Below are 19,233 nucleotides of genomic sequence, written 5' to 3'. Positions count from 1 at the left end.
TGACATAACCTCCACGCATGTTCTGTTACAATTCTACATGATACAATCTCTTTCTCTCCGTTTACAGCATCGTGTTGGAATTACTGGCGTTACAAGTGTCTCCAGAAGATATTTATACACTTCTCAAACGAATCTCGACGAGATCATCAAAATCGGTGAAACGACAGACAATAAATGAGGATGGGCACGCTTCTGGCTCATCTTCGAGGAAACAATAGTTGTTTATCAAATTGACGTTTTTATCAGACTGACGTTAGCAATTAATGTTCTTAATTATGTTACGAAAAATGTATTGACGTAGACGAAATGTATATAATTTATGTAGATATAAAGATATATAACTTAGACGTTTTTCTATAAATCTGACATAAATGTAAATTTTAATTTAACAATTTGTATATCTTTCATTATATTTATCCTTACTTAAGGAGAACCAACCGTTCTGTATTAAATAATATAATTTAAGTAGTCAATAATTTTTAATTGTAGCAATTTTTTCTATCTTACAATTTATCTTTTACTGACATAATCTGCTTTACTCACTAGAATTATAAAAGAAAAGGTTTTATTACATATCAGATTTAGTAAATTTTATAATAAATGTCTAATTACAGAATATTTTCTATAGGAAAGTTTACGTAAACAAAAATAATTAGATAATCTAGAATGCAATTTATAGAAAATATTTTGTACTGTTAATCTTCGTTCTTAAACTTGACTTTTATATCGTAAGGCGCCGTCTCTTGCCAGTTTGTCTGCCATTTCGTTACCATGAATTCCTACATGTCCATTCACATGATTCTAGAAAATTAAATATTTGGTATTTTCACAATAGTACAGAGTATATCTATATCATATTAATTAGATAAAAAAAAAGATATGTATATGACATTTAAATTTCATTTCTATAAAACTTTAAATTAAATATTAAAAGATTGCTTACCCAAGCAATAGTCAAAGAATTCAGTTCCTTTTCCATTTCCAGCAACTCTGTTTTGTTTGTAACTGGCTTGCCCTGCACTGTCTTCCACCCTCTTCTCTTCCAGATTGGCATCCATTTCGTGATGCGGGAGATAAGGAATTTGGAATCGGTATTGATTTTCAGCTTTTTGATTCCAGCCTTCTTCGCCTGCCTCACAGCTACCGTGACGGCTTGGATCTCTGCCATGTTATTGGTAGCTCGTCCCTCCACCGGTTCAGATACGTTTCTATAAAAGTTATAACTATGTTATACACCGATTCATTGGATTCTGACAGACAATTGACAGACTAAAAAATAAAACGTACAAGGGATGATTGTCTCGGAACCAAACGCCGATACCGGCTCGCGCCTCCTTGTATCCATTTGAACTGCACACGCAATCCGTGAAAACGTTCATGTAGCCATCTTCGTCCACAATAAAGTCCGCTTTGTCATCCTATATAATTCCAAATTTGTGGAATGTATAATTTTGTAGTATAATTTATTCTTATAAATCACATAGTCTGAGAAACACTGAGCTGAGCTCAGGCAATTGTCTGAAATATCTGACGCTATTTGTCTCTTTTTGCTTGATTGTTCATTAGTATTGTCATTTGTCGATAAAGTCCTCTTTGGAACTGATGCGAATAATTTTGTCGGAGCTACCACAGACTGTTTACCACCAAGTAAATATAGTTGTTTCGGCAGAGTCTGAGATCTAGATAAAACATTATAACTTTAAGTGATATTGTAATGAGATTTCCATATTATTAGCTTTACAATGCTCTTTTGTTATTAAAGGAACAGTTGTTATTCAAGTTTTACCTCGCAGATTTAACAATTTTTTTACGAAAGGAGGAGGCTATTGGTAGAATTTGTCTCCCCAGTTGAAGAGGAATGCTCCTTTATGAAGTTTTGAGCCTCGCTTCCCGTTGCAAATTTCTTATATATTGATCCAGGAAACTCAAGAACCTGAGCGCTGCATTCATCCCTAATAAAACAGAAAAACTCTTTATTTAATTCATTTTTGCTGATAATTTATTAGTTATTAAATTGATTTCCTTACCATGTGACGTAAATTCCAGGTTTTCGACCCCTGGCTACCGTGTAGTAAGGCATTTTGCTTAAGAAATAATGCCTTGTTGTAAATATGAAATTCAATTTCATCCATTTGCTCAATACAAATGACGTTTATTCAGGAGAGTCATACCTTTGCTAATTAATGTTTCCACTTTTACTACCAAATAATGTTAATGCACTTTCAGGATTTTCTCTCAGGACACAAAAATTAAAGAATCTTTTAGGAAAACCTCTTACTCTAGTAGTTCCTGTACGTGCTATATATATACCCTGTTATTAGTGGAAAAGGAATAATTAAGTACATCTGCAAAGAGTAAAAAATAATAATTAATTAAGATGCATTTTCGAAGTACGACACACTTATCTCCATAAGCAATTTTCCATATTATTTTTCCATATTTAAGTTTGCAATGTACTGCAACATTGTATTGTATCAGTGTAATTGTGATTTTTTAATAAAAATGAGATTAGTTTGTAGGATCTTACAATTTAATATTGTTTTTGTGATTTATCTTAGTCCATATTTTTCAGTTTGTTTTGTTGACTATGCATACGCATACACAAATTCACAGCCCATCTGCACCAAGCAAAAGCACGAAAGGTTATAAATCGTTTCAGTTTTCAGTTACACCCTAAGCACCGCTAAGCACTTTGCTCTTTCTTACACCAATGCCGTAGCATATAAATCTATCTCGTTTTAAGTGTAGAAAATGATAAAGAGAACATTTAACCAAACATCACAATTGACCACAACATAAACATAAACTATTAAAACGTAAGTACTTGAAGGTTGAGAGACACTTTAAATTTATACTTTGCAGTTACATTTTTTATTTAAAATGGATGCTATAGAGAAAAAAAAGAAAAAAGAAAGTCAGCTATAGAAAACATTTTTTTTTCACTGTTAAATTTTAAATATTGTTTCTCGCGTAGACACTTGACGCATTTCCTTTATTTTTTCGAAAAATAATTTTATAAAATTTATGTATGTACATACAATGTTCATATAAATAAGCATGCTTTTATAGACAATATAAACAAATATAAACAATATAAACAAAACATTTTATATGTTTTATATACATTTATTAACATGAAGTTGCAATGATCATACAATGCTATACATCGTTATGAAAAAATACAACAATAACATAACATTCTTATATAGGATAACTTTAAAAGAATTATATTCAACAAGGACAGCGAGAGCACGTGTCAAGCTAAAGAGAAGATTTATAAAAATGATATCAACGATAAATATACATATAAATCTTAATGCGAGTGAACACAAATATTGAAAATAGAAGTTTAATAAATAATTTCGTAAATATGCCATTATAATGTCACGTAGACCGGTATTCATAGTCGGTTCTTATATTTAACACCATCTTAAGTACTATCTTAAGATGTCATAAACTAATCACACAGAGCCGTAGCACTTTAAAACATTACTTAAGACGGTCTCGAAATAAGATCAGACTGTGAATACTGGCCGCAGTCGTCATATCACGTGATATCACGTACGGAATAATGGCCAGTCTACAATGAGTCGTTAGTCGTTAGTCAGATGTCGGAAGAGAGTCGAAAAAAGTCATAAACGTGTCATAAGGCGATCGGAAGTCTGTAATCGGCAATCATAAGCGATTGGCCAAATGCCATCTCTTACGATCACCGATTACGGGTCTTCGATTGCTTACAATACGCTTATAACTATTTCTTCCGACATCTGACTAACGACTAACGACTCATTGTAGACTGGCCATAAAAGATATTCGCAATATTATATCCATTCACGCAACCAACTCGTCGCCATATGGATTTTTCAAATACTCGTTAAAAATCGACAAACATTCAAGAAATGCAATATAAATAAGTGCAGGTTTGATCGCCGAAGCATATTCTTAATAAAATCACAATTTTTTTTTATCGTGGCAGACTGAAATGCCGAACCCGACTGAAATGTAGGTCAAAGTAGCTCAGAACGGACGTCTCGCCGAGTTTGCGAAAAATGAATGTATTCTTTCGCAGATTAATAGATCGCAATCCGAAGTACATCATTTCTCTTTCGCGAAAAATCTTATTTCTCCGCTTTCGAGAGCATAACATATATTACATTGGAGAGCGAAGACGTCCTCTTGGAAGATGCGTGGCTTTTAAAAATCGTTACTGATAATTGATAATAATTCCGGAATGCTAAATCGCTTCGTAGGCCAGATCAACGCCGATTCTCGTAACCGAGCCGTTCAAAAATTACTCAAGCTCGTCTCGCTCTCGATCTTCCTTCGTTCGATGCGACGAGCGTTTCTTCTTCTTCTCGGTCTTCTCCGTTTTCTCTTTATCCTTATCCTTGTCTTTTGACTTTTTCTTTTTCCTCTTCTCTTTCTCATCTCCTCGGAATCGGTAAAAAATAAGTAATAAATCAGCAATTCAAAATCAATCATGATAATTGAGAAGAATACGTTCTCTAGTTCAACTAACAATCTTTTATATGTCACTGTTAAAGACAATTACCTTCTCTTCGTGTTTCTTTTTTTCCTTCATCACCGGACTACTGGCATTGGAGCTCACCTGGCGCATGCTAGTGTCATTGAGCAACTCCAAATGAACATTGGAACTCGTCACGCTAACATCCAGACTCTTATCGCTCAATTCCAGTCTATCCTTCCTCGTACTAGTGCTACTCACATCTTCACCTCCTTCAGGACTTTGCCGCCATTTGGAATCTCGTCGTAACCAGTTATCAAAAGCGTCTGAGTTTATGTCTGATTGCTCATTCGGTTGCTCATATTCATTGGAGATACGCAATTCTTGCTCTATAGAGGAAACAGAGTCGCGTTTCGTGACTTGTATTGGCTTCTCGATATTTATCTCTGGCCCTGATAATGGTTTTAATTTGTGTTTTTGTTTGGACAGCGGATTCTCTGCTAATTTTGGCTGTACAGGAGAAACTACTTCTTCGATGGACGACAAGTCATCCTCATAACCGGCTACCAGAGGATTACCAGTCTCCACATCACTGTGCGAAAAAATCGTATTGTAATGTATATTAAGGCTCCTGGGTAGTCACCGCGGCCATATTAGATTCTTACTATCGAGGCGAGGAAAACACCTAATTTTAAGTTGCGGTATTTTCCGAAATAAAAAGACATTTCAATAAAAAATCACGACAGATCGTTTCAGCACACTTCAAAAATTGACCGGATACTATCCTTTTCCCTCGACAATAAACAAACAGCCATAAAACGAAGCCTAAACATACGGAAAACAAGCCGTTTGACGACTATCGAAAGGAGTGGTGAATGTTCCTTCCGCATATATATTTCTTGCAAATCTTACCATACGGTCAATTTTACGAGTTTCACGAATACGTTAAACGTTAGAGCACAAGTACAGAGCGAATAATAAAGAAATATACCGCAACTTAAAATAAGGTTGTCAACATGTTACAAGACAGAATTCTCCATTGGAGAGAGTGAGAGAAGAGAGTTCTTATTTCTGCCGCGACGGTACGGCGCTACCGTCAACGCAGAGTTCTCGGCTCAGGGACCAGGAGCCTTAATACTATTACTATTAATATTAATACTGTATAGTTATAATTTTGATGATATATAAAATGGAAAATAATTCTTAGTAATTATTGTGTATTGATTGTATTTATAATATACTGAAGAATAGAAAGAATTATATTATTAAAAAAACTTTACAACGGATAGAAAATAACCATTGATATGCACGGGGAAAATGAAAGAAGATAAATAGAAGAATTACAGATTTTTTGTTTTAATAATAATGATAATTTTAAACAGATTTCTTTTAATATTAATAGAAAGGTTTGATAATAATTTAATATATTTAATTATGAAAATAAGTTTGTAAAAAGCAATTTGCTTTGTAATTAGAAGATAGTTTAGAAAGCTGTGCATTTACCTCTCAGATTCTGCACCTTCTTGAGCTACAGGTACAGGATCTGGCTCTGGAGTGAGGGAGTTGGAGCTCATACTGCAGCCTTCCAAAAACGATTTGTCCAGCATTCCATCCGGCACGAAGTCTTCGACACTAGTCAACGGTGCGTTTAAACTAACATTTTTAATATTTGGCAGTTTCCCGTCTGTCTCGTCTTCCTTCTTATGCTTATGACCGAAGATCATGGATGATGGCCGATTAAGCGAATCTCTTCTCTCACCGTTGTTATTGGCAGATTCAGCCGGTTTAGCCGCTTCTATTTTAGCAGTGGAATTTTGCGAAATGGATGATGTCGAAATTTGTGACGTTTTCGTAGAATTAGATACGTTATCTGATGTGCTCGTCGTATAACTCTCTTTTCTCGGTAACGATTTCATCTCTAAATTTTTCATCGGTATTGGAGTTCCGCCGCCGATCGGACCGGGCATCGAGGCTGATCTTTTGACTTCCCCAACAGCATTCGCGTTGGAAGGTGCAAGATGATAGTTTCTCATAGACGGAACATTTGAGACTAGATTACTGGCGGACACTGAATGGGCAAGGGCTCTTCTACGATTCACGAGATTGTCCAGGAATTTGTTGTAGTCAGCATCGTCGCTATCCTGGAAGAGATCGAGCTCTTGGACAGTCAGACGGATCTCTTCCTCGTTGGTCTCGAGCTGCTTTAGCAATGTCTCGCGTTGCAGCTGCAGAAACGATAGATTAAAAAATTTGTGCAGCAGTTTTAGGCCGAAGCCATTTCGCATCGATGACTCCGCGTATCTTACCTGTACCAATTCATATAAATTCAAAATTAAGGGCCGGTTGTTCCAACTTGTTGGTAAACGTAACTAATAGTTAAATCATATATATATATATATATATATATATATGTGTGTGTGTGTGTGTGTGTGTGTGTGTGTATATATATATATATATATATATATATATATATATATATATATATATATGTAGGTCTAGAGGTATGTTCCGGGACTGTTTACGTTTTTTGAAATGTACAGTCCTGGAATATAACGCATATATATGTAATCAGATTCAAAAAATTGTCCCGAAACGTGCCGTAGGACATGAATTTTTTCCAGGACAGTCCTGGAAACTGCCAAATGTCCTGGAATATACCGATGTAAAAAAATAAAAGTCCCGGAACATACTTCCGGACCTACATATATATATATATATGTCTTTGTTTATCCTTTACATTAGACAAAGATAGACATATGATTTAACTATTAGTTAGCTTACTAATAGGTTGGACCAACCGGCCGTAAGTAAACTGTTTTAGTTGGAATGGATTTGTGAATATTGCTCGATAAGTTACATGGATGCGCACACAAAAACACACACACACACACGCGCGCGCGCGCGCGCACGCACGCATACACAAAATGACTAATTCCGATTGGAATCCATATTATACGCGCCCCGATAAAAAAAAAATCAAAATAGAAATTTAGCCCCCAAGTAACCTAAGGATAAGCAAATCTCGTCGTTCGTTGAAGGACAAACACCTTCAAATACGTTTTAAAGACAAAGCTCAATTTTTCAAAGCAGAGATGATTTTGTTTAGAAATCCTTCTTATAAAGATTACCATTTGTATGAAAAATCAAAGATAATGTGAGATTCAGAGTCTGTAAAACAGCATGTATTTATTAATAATGACATACAAAAAAAAGCATGATCAATCAGTGACTTATACGTAATCGATAATATATAAAACTAAAAATAACATTTCAACTGATCTCAACTTGAACTATTAAGTTCTTTCTATAAACTATTATAAACTATTTAGTTCTTTCAGAACATGTTCATGCTGTTGACTTATATAGTAAACTCTTCAGTATACGGAGAAATGGAGATTTTTCTCTGGCATCTCGTTAATCATCATCGTCGTCGTCGTCGTCGTTGTCGTCATCGTCGTCGTCGTTGGCGTCGGCGTCGTCGTTAATCATCATCGTCATCGTCATCGTCGTTGTCATCGTCATCGTCATCGTCATTCTCATTGTCATTGTCATCGTCGTCATCATTATTTTTCCAGTGTGCGTGTATATTTCTCAACATAATATCCGCTTCCATCTCTACCACTCCTGTAAGAACGTTCGCGTACGATGACGGAGTCTTTTCCTTCCTGCAAATCAACAAAAATCATCATCAAACAAAGGGAAAATTAAAGAAGATAGCATTTAAAAATGCTGGAAAATTTGAAATGACTCCAGAATTGAGATATAAAATATAAGAAATATATTTTATCGCATTGTATTATTAAAATAAAATACTGTGGTAATCACTGAACTATCTTATGCAATGTTAAAGTACATATATGTCTTTGGCACTTTCCAAGATATTTTTTATTCCATACCGTATAATCAGTACGTTGATAGCTGCTAGTTTCCCTCTGATAATTGTCCCTTATCGCAACTTGATTGTCATTTCGACAAGCTACAGCTTTGTTGCTATCAAATAATTTCTCATTATTTCCTTTTGAGGAATGTTGGTCAACAAAGTTCCAAGCTTGGTCGGGTGTATCAAATTTTTTATACTTGTTATTAGAATATCCGTTAACTTGCTCCTTACAATCCTCCCTTTAATAACAGAAAGCATTCATCTAAAACTTTGTTCAGAAATAGCGTTATTTCAATTATCTCATTATCTTCTTACCAATTGTCATAAACTCCATTCCTACCACCATTAGCCACTGCATAGTAGGGCATTCTATTAAGAAAAAATAATAAATTTCAAAACTTCATACTTAATTTCTTTATATTGTCTATTGCTACTACTATTAATTTTATTGTTGCGCCATTAACATATAAACTTAGAATTTACAAAAAAGAAAATAAAAAGTAGCATTAAAGAAAAAAAGAGTGCTAATTATGATTGCTTTTTGCATTCTTTCTATTTTCCTTTTTTTTTTCCTTTCCATCTTGCGAATGTAAACAATAAGTATGACCAGAAAAGAACAGATCTTGCATCATCGAAAACTTCCTTTATTTTATTATACCTATAATTACGGTTTTAAAAATGTGGCATTAATAGAAACATAATTATAAAGGAAAAAGAAAAGAATAGTCCATGAAAAGGTCTTTTTTTCCTTTCTTTTGTAATCACCATCAATTCTTAAACAAGTCTCAAATATCGTTGCGTTAATCAACAAATTCAAATTGTATTGGCTGACAATTTCGTGATATTTCTTAAATTGCAGTCCTATAATTATAACATTTTAGGTACACATATATGAAGGATATAGAGATTTATTTTACGACACAAAGCAACGAAGCAACGAAAAGCCTCGCTAGCTGGATTGAGCAGGATTATCCGAGATCGATCTCCACGTCATCCTGTCTTTTTGCCAAAGGAAAGCGTCAAATGTTCGTTAAACCACTTACTTGATCAATTTGCGATGTCAGCAAGGTCAGCAATCACCACAGAAACGACCAACGATCTCAGATCAGCCTTCCGTTCGACAAAAGACTTTGTACGAAAATGGCGAATGGCGAGTATGGCGACGCCCTTTCTCTTTTTCCGTTATGTGAGCGGCGATGTGGCGATCCGTTATGCATATATGTACATACATATAATATAGAGAGACACACATACGTAATAATTTCTTGGAAATTTGAATCATGTGATATGTGATTCCCGTGATTCGCGGGTCACGTGGTCGTTCGAGAAATCTCATTGGGCAGAAATAGGGAAATCGGAAGTGTATTACGTATTACGTCATCCTTTCAGCGCGCTGCCAGTGCTGCCAATGAATGTTGAGAAAAATATTTTAAGTATGTTCTTTTGTTGTTTTGGTGCTGCACCTGCACTATATATGGTGTAGCAATAAAAAGCACGACGGACAAATCATTTAATGTCATTTATCACGCATATTTTCGTGTCTTCTCCGTTTTGAGAGATAATACTTATGGCTTCGTCAAAATGAGGAAGGAAAGAGAGGAGGAAGAGAAAGGGTTTGCAAGCGCGAATAGATCGCGACAGTTATCACTTCGTCGGATCTGAATCTCGAAAGCTTATTGTCCGCGAACAGCTTCGCGCGGCAAATCCAAAATTTGTACCTTTCATTATATTTATCCTTACTTAAGGAGGACCAACCATTCTGTATTAGATAATAAAATTAAGTAGTCAATAATTTTTAATTGTAGCAATTTTTTGTAGCTTACAATTTATCTTTTACTAACATAATCTGCTTTACTCACTAGAATTGTAAAAGAAAAGGTTTATTACATATCAGATTTAGTAAATTTTATAATAAATGTCTAATTACAGAATATTTTCTATAGGAAAGTTTACGTAAACAAAAATAATTAGATAATCTAGAATGCAATTTATAGAAAATATTTTGTACTGTTAATCTTCGTTCTTAAACTTGACTTTTATATCGTAAGGCGCCGTCTCTTGCCAGTTTGTCTGCCATTTCGTTACCATAAATTCCTACGTGTCCATTCACATGTTTCTAGAAAATTAAATATTTGGTATTTTCACAATAGTACAGAGCATATCTATATCATATTAATTAAACAAATAAAAAAAAATATATATATGACATTTAAATGTTATTTCTATAAAACTTTAAATTAAATCTTAAAAGATTGCTTACCCAAGCAATAGTCAAAGAATTCAGTTCCTTTTCCATTTCCTCCAACTCTGTTTTGTTTATAACTGGCTTGCCCTGCACCGTCTTCCACCCTCTTCTCTTCCAGATTGGCATCCACTTCGTGATGCAGGAGATAAGGAATTTGGAATCGGTATTGATTTTCAGCTTTTTGATTCCAGCATTCTTCGCCTGCCTCGCAGCTACCGTGACGGCTTGGATCTCTGCCATGTTATTGGTAGCTCGTCCCTCCACCGGTTCAGATACGTTTCTATAAAAGTTATAACTATATTATACACCGATTCATTGGATTCCGACAGACAATTGACAAGACTAAAAAATAAAACTTACAAGGGATGATTGTCTCGGAACCAAACGCCGATACCGGCTCGCGCCTCCTTGTATCCATTTGAACTGCACGCGCCATCCGTGAAAACGTCCACGTAGCCATCTTCGTCCACAATAAAGTCCGCTTTGTCATCCTATATAATTCCAAATTTGTGGAATGTATAATTTTGTAGTATAACTTATTCTTATAAATCACATAAGAGTCTCAGAAACCATACAAATCGACCCCAATTCCATGAAATGAAAAAAAATTAATGAATTGACTGATTATGCACTCTGATATTAAAGTTTACAAAAAATGAAGTTGATTAGTTTAGCTCTTGAGAGAGTTTATATAATTCCTGTGATTTATTTCAAACCTGATTAAGACACTGAGCTGAGCTCAGGCAATTGTCTGAAATATCTGACGCTATTTTTCTCTTTTTACTTGATTGTTCATTAGTATTGTCATTTGTCGATAAAGTCCTCTTTGAAACTGATGCGAATAATTTTGTCGGGGCTACCACAGACTGTTTATCACCAAGTAAATATAGTTGTTTCGGCAGAGTCTGAGATCTAGATAAAATATTAACTTTAAGTGATATTGTAATGAGATTTCTATCTTATTAGCTTTACAATGCACTTTTGTTATTAAAAAAACAGTTGTTATTCAAGTTTTACCTCACAGATTTAGCAATTTTTGACGAAAGGAGACTCTTGGAAGAATTTGTCTCCTCAGCTGAAAATGAATGCTCCTTTATGAAGTTTTGAGCCTCGCTTCCCGTTGCAAATTTCTTATATATCGATCCAGGAAACTTAAGAACCTGAGCGCTGCATTCATCCCTAATAAAATAGAAAAACTTTATTTAATTTATTTTTGCTAATAATTTATTAGTCATTATATTGATTTCCTTACCATGTGGCGTAAATTCCAGGTTTTTTACCCCTGGCTACTGCGTAGTAAGGCATTTTGCTTAAGAAATAATGCCTTGTAAATATGAAATTCAATTTCATCAATTTGCTCAATACAAATGACGTTTATTCAGGAGAGTCATACTTTTGCTAATTAATATGTTTCCACTTTTACTACCAAATAATATTAATGCATTACTCTCAGGATTTTTTCTCGGGGCACAAAAATTAAAGAATATTTTAGGAAAACCTCTTACTAGTAGGATAATTATTTAGTTTAGGGGCCTCACCTCAAATATCGATGTAATTATGCTCAATCAACGCGTTTTTGCACGAAAAGTGTCGGTCTGCCCCGCGAAGCGAAATATTAAATGTTAAAGTTTTTTTTCTTTTTGAGGTTAATTCTCTCATGCCGTGGCACATAGAAAAACTTAAGCAGTAAAACTCAAGCAGTAAGCAAATCAGCCAATCACAGTCAAGAACTTAAGGCACGGCCCTAAGCGGCATTGAATCCAAACCGTTGATTTCTTACTGCTTAAGGGTTGATTTATAATAGCCGTAACCGTTGATTTAAGCCGTAATCTTTAAGAAATTGACCAATCACAGTCGAATGTGAGAAGAATAATCGACTGTGATTGGTCAATTTCTTAAAGATTACGGCTTAAATCAACGGTTACGGCTATTATAAACCAGCCCTAAGTTTTACTGCTTAAGTTTTTCTATGTGCCAAGGCCCTTTAGTGCCTTCGGCCCCAAAATGTTAAAGTTGACAAATATTAGGTCATGATTCCTGTCATACCGACGAGCTGTAGCGAAGCGACTACGAACATGCCCTATGGCCATTATGGTGGCCCATGTGTGCATGCTCAGTGGCTGCACGCGCATGGGAAACTGCGCCAACTTTAAAATAAATATACACCAGCTGAGAGGAAACGCAATATTGAGTATAGATTTCGATATTTAAAACATGAGGTAATTCTTTCAAAATTCATTGATAACTATAGCAAACAAGTAGATTGTTTTTTATTCTTTGTAGCATATGGGACAAATGCGACGCAGTCGTGTGTACAGTTACAGGGTTTTCCATAGAGAAATGTTAGATCAATATAAATCCAATAAATAATTAAAATTGAATGTATTATTTTGAAGTTGTGATTTTCATTAAAGCAGATATTTTGTAGTTAACTATTTAAAACGCGTCACTAACATACATAAGGTTAGTGACGCGCTTTAAAGTGATAATATAAAGTTTTATTTCGAATTAAGGGGATGCTGGAGCCGTAGCCGAACTCGATCGGCGTCGGTAAAGAAGACCGGCGAACTATATCTGTCCTTGTATAGACAAAGATATAGACAAGGATAGCACGCTACATTGCACGCACACATACGCACGATGCACATCGACATTATACTTTTATATTACGCTTCCAAATCTTGATTTGGAGGGTTTATCGATGTTTTTCTTGTTGTGCAATTCGGGGGAACTTGTTTTCGCGTTCGTACCAATGGTATATCTCTTATATGAAATACATCTTGTGACGAGCTGACAGCTCGCCGCCGCAACTCGAGACGCCATATTGGGATAAGAGTAGGATAAGGAAATCTGTACTTCTGTAATTTTTTCTCGTTTTCTATATAAAATCGGAGTTTCCCCGAATCATTAATGTATGTACTGCAATTCTGGAGAAGGATTTTTAATTCTGTCAAATTAATACGACGCTACGTGCCGACAAAAAATGCCGGTAAAACAGACGGCTCCAGCATCCCCTTAAGCACAGAAACTATATTAAAAAAGATACAAAATTTACCAAAAATATCATATTTGTTTAATTAATTTGTATTTTTGAAACAAATTTAGATTTTAAAATGAGTTATCAAATTTAACTCGATTTTGAGTAACCAATTTAGAATTTTTGTGAAACGTTTTCTTCCATCTACCGATGATCGGACAGTATATTTCTATTAAATCGAATATCTCTATAAACATAATTTGCCAATACCATATGTCTGTGAATTAAAAACAAAGATAAATAAACTGATAGAAAAAGAAATAAGTAAAATATAATTTATATCTATATATATATTTATCTACGTATGTATATTAAGAAATAATTAAGAATTTGACTGTTTTAATTTAATCGCATTTTACTGAACTCCAATTAATGATCAACAATTAATGAACAACATCGAAAACGTATGATTGCGATAAACATTAAACAACAAAAATCGAGTTTAAATTTATGAAAGATAACTTGCTCGTTGAAAAGGTAAATGCTAAAAATACTGACACTGTAATATGCACAAGATGATCTACAGAACAATTGGAAATTTTTAATACAATATAGAACTGATAAAATTAAATAAAACATTTTCAGATAACATAGGTTTATAAGGATTCTTATTTTCCATTTCCTTTTGTTCTAGATCAACCTGTAGACTTGAGAAACTTATAACTAAACTAACAAGTATAAGTATAATAAATATAATTAAATAGTTTTCAATTTATATAAATATAATTAAATAATAGTTTTAGTCGTACATCTAAACTCAAATCACAAATTATTTTTAATTTGTATTAATACTTATTTGCATATAAAATTCTTACATATATAAAAATTAAAAGTTATAATTATAGAAAAGAAAAAACCATGTTTATTAATTAAATAAAAAAATATCCTTATCCCGTATTATGCATATTATTTTATGAATCACTACCAGCCAACGTAAATTTATCTATCATAAGTGGTGACGAAACAAGTGATGAGTGCTGATTTCAAGAATTTCACTTTTCTCAATCAATTCCAGTATCTTATTTAAATCTTCTTGCAATAGATTTTTAAATTCTTAACATCCCTAATGTCTTCTATGTGAAAAGTCATATCAAAATTTGTCAATTAATTGTAAGATACGTCGTTGCTCTGCTTCTTTCCATTCTGTATCACCGGCATCTCCTAAATTATCGGCGTATTCTGGTTTTGAAACAAAAAACATGTGAATGAATACATTGTTAATACGATTAAATATGTAGATAGATTTTATACTATACATAATTTACCTCTCATGATGTGGCGAATTTTGTTAAAGGATCTCTGCGCCAAGAGATCCCTTACTCGTTGCGTGACTGCAGGCTGACAACCAGTGCAAGCTTCTAAAAGTACATAATCTACTAACTGTAATATAAATAACCCGCCGTCTAATCTTCTCAAGTACGATTCTTCTTCGTCTTCGTCCTTATGATAAAAATAAAAAGAGAGTGTAAATTTTTATACGTCTTCATTTTTAGATGTCTCTGTTAAATGTTTTTCATTGTGCACGTACCTTCCCATTCTTTTTCACTTCTTCTACCTTTTCAAGATACTTGAAATGTAATTCCATTAATCTATCCATTTTCTCATAATCATTCTCCGTAAAATAACTAAGTAATGTTTGACGCTGTTGTCCTTTACAGTTCTTTAACAAGCTTACTATGATTGAAATCACGTGTTCTGCAAAATTAATTATTTATTATTTCGCTATAAACAGTTAAATAAGTTGAAATTTTGCTTACTAATATTAATAGATATATCGAGGCCATACTTTCATCCTCTTCTGCAGTAAGCATTCTTTTTCTATTTTTTGTTGGGGTTTTCATAAATAGAGGAAATATAGTTTGCAATCCAAGAATATCTACAAATTTGCTGCAGTTATCTTTTCCATCCGGGCCATTCAAAGCGTGATCTAAAACCTATAATTTAACTATAGTAATTTATATAAATCCAATAAAATCTGTTGCGAATAAACCCACTTTGAGAGATCCATTCCATGACATTTTTTTTTTTCGTAATATTAAGTTCATAAGTTGGAGGCCTTCGCCACGCAGAAATCTATCTCGATTTACAGTAGCCATTAAGCTTGAGCACAAAACGTTAAACAAATCTTCCATTATCGCTTCATTCATCTTATTTATCTCATCATACCACTCATTTAAATCATGTTCCTGTGCAGTCTGCGGATCGTGACTCTGTAAATATTGTAAATAATCGGTTTTAAGATAATTCAGCTTGGTAATGTTATATGCAAGGGCTTAGAAACATACAAATACATACAGCTAATTGTTGTAGTAAAACATCAATTCCATCCAAGTCACCTAAAAGGAGTCTATTTTCTGGCGTATGCCGCAAAAGTATAGATAGGAGATGACAGGCGTAACATTTGTTCAGGTCAACAGGTGTTGTTTTAATTTTAACTCGACGTAACAACCATTTCATCAGACCCTGCTTTCCCGCATCCGCACATAGATCTGGTCTAAATACCAGTAGTTCCTCAAAAATGTCTGGAAATCAAAACCGTCGTTGAGTTAATCTAGTAGAAGCATTATTTTGCAGAAAGATAAACGATATGCACGTTTATTAAGTAATTACCAAGTGTGTTATAAACACCGTTGTCCTCTTTAGTCACTGTTTCATCAAGTCTCTCGAGATTTTGTACTAGGAGAGCGCAAACTTGTTGCTCAAACAAAGCATTGATAAATGTATCCGCGCCTTCTTTCTGAATTTTGTGTAATATACCTTCGTAAGTAAATTTCTGCAGAAAATCTACCACACCAACTGCTATATCAGTATTTTTATGAGACAACAATTCTAGTAAAGAAGGTACGGCGCCTAACTTTACCATTAACATACAATACAAATCTAGATTGGTTGGATTGGTTACTACAATTTGAAGCTCTTGCAGAGTTTCGTGCAGTTCTACTTCGGATTCCATAAACCTGCAAAAGGCCAAAAAGAAATCGAAAACAATTATACATTGAGATTTCCATCTGACATTTAGCTTCTACGTATTCATCTACTTCTCCGGTTGATCTGGAAATTTGACTCTCATCTCCTTATTCCTCAGAGCTCTCTTCTTGAATACAAGGATCAAACGTTTGAGCGTCGCTTCATCCAACGCTTCGACAAAGACCTTAGTTTTCACATACTTATTCAATATATCTTGCTTTTCCTTTTTCGTTAGTTCGTCAAGCTTCTTAAACTGTCGTTGACTCTCCCATTCATCGTCATCGTCTTCCTCTCCCGCTGCCGGTCGTTTCGATGTGTTTGGGGGCTGTACATACATATTACCATCGTTTAATTATCATATCGCGGTTATTTGTAACGGACGGAAAAGCAAATCGTGAAATTTTCAATTTCACGATGAAAATTTCCGCTAAATCAAAAGTCATGACACATAAGTGAGAAATTAAATTAAACAAAATATATATTACTTTCGAGATAAATATAAATTATACAAGCCGCTGCAGAATAATTCCAATACGCATCTTATAATTAAAAGATAAAAGGGTAATTATTTAGAATACGCGCTGCACCTCGAATGTCAATAAAATTATGCTCATTCGTTTTGACACGAAACGAAAGAATCTGGCAGAAAAATGCGGCGGTCTGCCCTGCGAAGTGAGATATTTAGCGAGATATTTAGCGTTTAATAAAATAAACTGACAATAAGAGCTGGATGCAGTAAGTAGGACGCATATATATTTTATTATATATATAAACAAAAGATGAGATAATATTGAAAATATTGTTTATATTATAATTAAATATATACGTGCCCTTTTCTGCGCTTCTTATTGCTAATTCTGTTAACCTTATTTGATTTTATTCAGAACCTCAATATACATTTTTTTTTGTTAAAATACGTTAAATTTCAAATAAATATCCTAACATGTAGTAATATATTTACATGTACAGATAAGAACCACTTGTTCTGATTTCACCAAAAGTACGTTTTTGAGATATATATACCCTATATTTAATATCTTTTTTAATTAAAATAATACATTTTATGTAAAATAATCATAAAATAGAATAAATTCAATGAATAGCCAAGTTGTAGGAAAGAACTTAAACATGGATGTTGTCGTTAATCATGATCAATTTCGATAAATACTTTGTGTCAAATATCAAGAATAATTAGAAAACTGCTTTCTTATGTAAGTCTTAGACAATCTATTAGAGTTAAATTTAAAGAAAAACTTTTATTTATAATTTTATACCATCACATTCATATTTTGATGTATATACAAGTATAATTTTAAAAATGTGTTTCATATTACGTATAAACAGAGTTCTATATTAAATTCTGATAATTAATAGACTTTTTACAATAATTTTTAATTACATTCAAATTACACGTGCTAGTAAAAGAAACAGATTTGATACGTTATATGTGTATGAGTTTTGCTCCGTCGTACAAAATATTGAATTGTTACTTTAGGAAATGTCACGAATATACTGATTTGTTTACACAAAATTTCGTGTGCTTTCTAGCATTCTAATTATAGAGCAACGAAATTGAGAAAAGAACTGTTAAGAACTTACTTGCTTCTTTTTCATTATGCGTATTTTCTTTCTCACTGAATCTTGATCAGTTGAACTTGAGATTTTACGTTTCTCTGATGACATGCTTCGGATATTCTCAGACCAGATGAAGAAGCTATCAGACTAATGCGTGTAGAGATGCGGCAACTGGTACCTCTTTGATTTCCTTTTACCAAAAATCAAGTTTTTAAGCTACGGTGAATATAACGTCAAGATGTGCAACAAACAATGCGAATTAACAAATAATCTCGACCACAGGTTACTTCTGAGATGCCAAATTTGAGCCCTGACTCACCTGCAATAAGATATGTGGAGAGGTAGCGAAAACCGGCCTCGATAGCATGCGGTAACACGTGGAGGGAATGGATCACGTGCCGCACACATGTGCTGTGTATGTACGTATATGAGCGCTGAGAGAGCGACACGTACACTGCTCGCACTTGTATACAGCACGTGAGCCATCCTCTCCACATTCCCTTCACGTGCTACGATTTCTTACATTACTGTATAGAGAGGACATGTATACTAATAAATAAAGAAAGATCCACGTACATGTATCAGAGCCGATAGAAAAATAAACAAATAACGAAATATATAAGTTTATGGATTTTGTTATCTACATATATTAAGGAATAACTATGAATTTGTTTCCGTTTCAATTTAATCGTATTTTATTGAATCCAAATTAATGACAATATCGAAAACATATAATTGCGATAAGCATTGAAGGCATAAAAATCAAGTTTAAATTTCATTAATATGAATTATAACTCGCTCGTTGAAAAGGTAGATGCTAAAGATTTTGACTTTTGACACTGTAATACGCACAGAATAATCTACAGAACAATTGGAAAATTTAATACGATATAGAACTGATAAAATTAAATATATTTAACATAGGTTTATAAGGATTGTTATTTTCCATTTCCTTTTGTTCTAGATCAACCTGTAGACTTGAGATATTGTGTAAAGTCTTATACCTACATCTAAACTCAAATCACAAATTATTCTCAATTTGTATTAATACTCATTTGTATATA

General features: G+C 33.7%; 4 protein-coding genes and 1 pseudogene across 9 annotated transcripts; all 5 read right to left on the bottom strand.

Annotated features, from left to right (window-relative positions):
- Window positions 1-460: 460 nt before the first annotated feature.
- LOC139820176 (ribonuclease H1-like) lies at window positions 461-2,863 on the bottom strand (annotated as a pseudogene).
- A 255-nt stretch (window positions 2,864-3,118) lies between these two features.
- On the bottom strand, window positions 3,119-7,486 carry LOC139820096 (uncharacterized). 3 transcript variants are annotated; one of them, XM_071790093.1, is made up of 4 exons: window positions 6,772-7,486; window positions 5,969-6,690; window positions 4,553-5,057; window positions 3,119-4,431 (listed from the first exon to the last, which is right to left on the bottom strand). In XM_071790093.1, the coding sequence occupies exons 2-4, from the start codon at window positions 6,496-6,498 to the stop codon at window positions 4,285-4,287; spliced, it is 1,182 nt and encodes a 393-aa protein (XP_071646194.1). In that variant the 5' UTR covers window positions 6,499-6,690; window positions 6,772-7,486; the 3' UTR covers window positions 3,119-4,284. The 3 variants fall into 3 exon arrangements, with proteins under 3 accessions (XP_071646194.1, XP_071646176.1, XP_071646185.1); XM_071790075.1 differs by having other exon boundaries at window positions 5,969-6,865; XM_071790084.1 differs by having other exon boundaries at window positions 3,119-4,428; window positions 5,969-6,865.
- A 134-nt stretch (window positions 7,487-7,620) lies between these two features.
- LOC139820171 (ribonuclease H-like) lies at window positions 7,621-9,530 on the bottom strand. Its single transcript, XM_071790217.1, has 4 exons — window positions 9,389-9,530; window positions 8,661-8,714; window positions 8,362-8,584; window positions 7,621-8,130 (listed from the first exon to the last, which is right to left on the bottom strand). The coding sequence occupies exons 2-4, from the start codon at window positions 8,711-8,713 to the stop codon at window positions 8,029-8,031; spliced, it is 378 nt and encodes a 125-aa protein (XP_071646318.1). The 5' UTR covers window position 8,714; window positions 9,389-9,530; the 3' UTR covers window positions 7,621-8,028.
- A 679-nt stretch (window positions 9,531-10,209) lies between these two features.
- Window positions 10,210-12,372, bottom strand: LOC139820130 (ribonuclease H1-like). 4 transcript variants are annotated; one of them, XM_071790153.1, is made up of 7 exons: window positions 12,129-12,372; window positions 11,843-12,051; window positions 11,608-11,769; window positions 11,307-11,502; window positions 10,951-11,081; window positions 10,606-10,870; window positions 10,210-10,461 (listed from the first exon to the last, which is right to left on the bottom strand). In XM_071790153.1, the coding sequence occupies exons 2-7, from the start codon at window positions 11,938-11,940 to the stop codon at window positions 10,369-10,371; spliced, it is 945 nt and encodes a 314-aa protein (XP_071646254.1). In that variant the 5' UTR covers window positions 11,941-12,051; window positions 12,129-12,372; the 3' UTR covers window positions 10,210-10,368. The 4 variants fall into 4 exon arrangements, with proteins under 4 accessions (XP_071646254.1, XP_071646263.1, XP_071646267.1 ...); XM_071790162.1 differs by having other exon boundaries at window positions 11,843-11,914; XM_071790166.1 differs by having other exon boundaries at window positions 11,843-11,899.
- A 1,046-nt stretch (window positions 12,373-13,418) lies between these two features.
- Window positions 13,419-19,041, bottom strand: LOC139820088 (beta-catenin-like protein 1). Its single transcript, XM_071790064.1, has 9 exons — window positions 18,194-19,041; window positions 16,666-16,919; window positions 16,238-16,584; window positions 15,923-16,149; window positions 15,622-15,837; window positions 15,414-15,561; window positions 15,156-15,322; window positions 14,893-15,067; window positions 13,419-14,806 (listed from the first exon to the last, which is right to left on the bottom strand). The coding sequence occupies exons 1-9, from the start codon at window positions 18,275-18,277 to the stop codon at window positions 14,718-14,720; spliced, it is 1,707 nt and encodes a 568-aa protein (XP_071646165.1). The 5' UTR covers window positions 18,278-19,041; the 3' UTR covers window positions 13,419-14,717.
- Window positions 19,042-19,233: the final 192 nt, after the last annotated feature.

Source organism: Temnothorax longispinosus, chromosome 1 (assembly GCF_030848805.1).
Source record: "Temnothorax longispinosus isolate EJ_2023e chromosome 1, Tlon_JGU_v1, whole genome shotgun sequence".
NCBI classification, from domain to species: domain Eukaryota; kingdom Metazoa; phylum Arthropoda; class Insecta; order Hymenoptera; family Formicidae; genus Temnothorax; species Temnothorax longispinosus.
Note: the sequence above shows the minus strand (reverse complement) of the source record. Positions and strands in the feature narration are given on the sequence as shown.

Bases quoted from the DNA above. Each gene is read 5' to 3' on its own strand.
- LOC139820096 (XM_071790075.1), bottom strand. From the start codon at position 6,750: ATGCGAAATGGCTTCGGCCTAAAACTGCTGCACAAATTTTTTAATCTA. The intron at 5,058-5,968 runs GTAAATGCACAG...TTTTTCGCACAG, and splicing joins GAAGGTGCAGAATCTGAGAG to TGATGTGGAGACTGGTAATC. The intron at 4,432-4,552 runs GTAATTGTCTTT...ACCGATTCCGAG, and splicing joins AAAAGAAACACGAAGAGAAG to GAGATGAGAAAGAGAAGAGG.
- LOC139820171 (XM_071790217.1), bottom strand. From the start codon at position 8,713: ATGCCCTACTATGCAGTGGCTAATGGTGGTAGGAATGGAGTTTATGAC. The intron at 8,585-8,660 runs GTAAGAAGATAA...CTGTTATTAAAG, and splicing joins AATGGAGTTTATGACAATTG to GGAGGATTGTAAGGAGCAAG. The intron at 8,131-8,361 runs GTATGGAATAAA...GTTGATTTGCAG, and splicing joins ATCAACGTACTGATTATACG to GAAGGAAAAGACTCCGTCAT.
- LOC139820130 (XM_071790153.1), bottom strand. From the start codon at position 11,940: ATGAAATTGAATTTCATATTTACAAGGCATTATTTCTTAAGCAAAATG. The intron at 11,503-11,607 runs GTAAAACTTGAA...TATTTTATCTAG, and splicing joins AAAATTGCTAAATCTGTGAG to ATCTCAGACTCTGCCGAAAC. The intron at 10,871-10,950 runs GTAAGTTTTATT...TAACTTTTATAG, and splicing joins TTCCGAGACAATCATCCCTT to AAACGTATCTGAACCGGTGG.
- LOC139820088 (XM_071790064.1), bottom strand. From the start codon at position 18,277: ATGTCATCAGAGAAACGTAAAATCTCAAGTTCAACTGATCAAGATTCA. The intron at 15,068-15,155 runs GTACGTGCACAA...TTTTATCATAAG, and splicing joins AAGTGAAAAAGAATGGGAAG to GACGAAGACGAAGAAGAATC. The intron at 14,807-14,892 runs GTAAATTATGTA...TTTCAAAACCAG, and splicing joins AATTCGCCACATCATGAGAG to AATACGCCGATAATTTAGGA.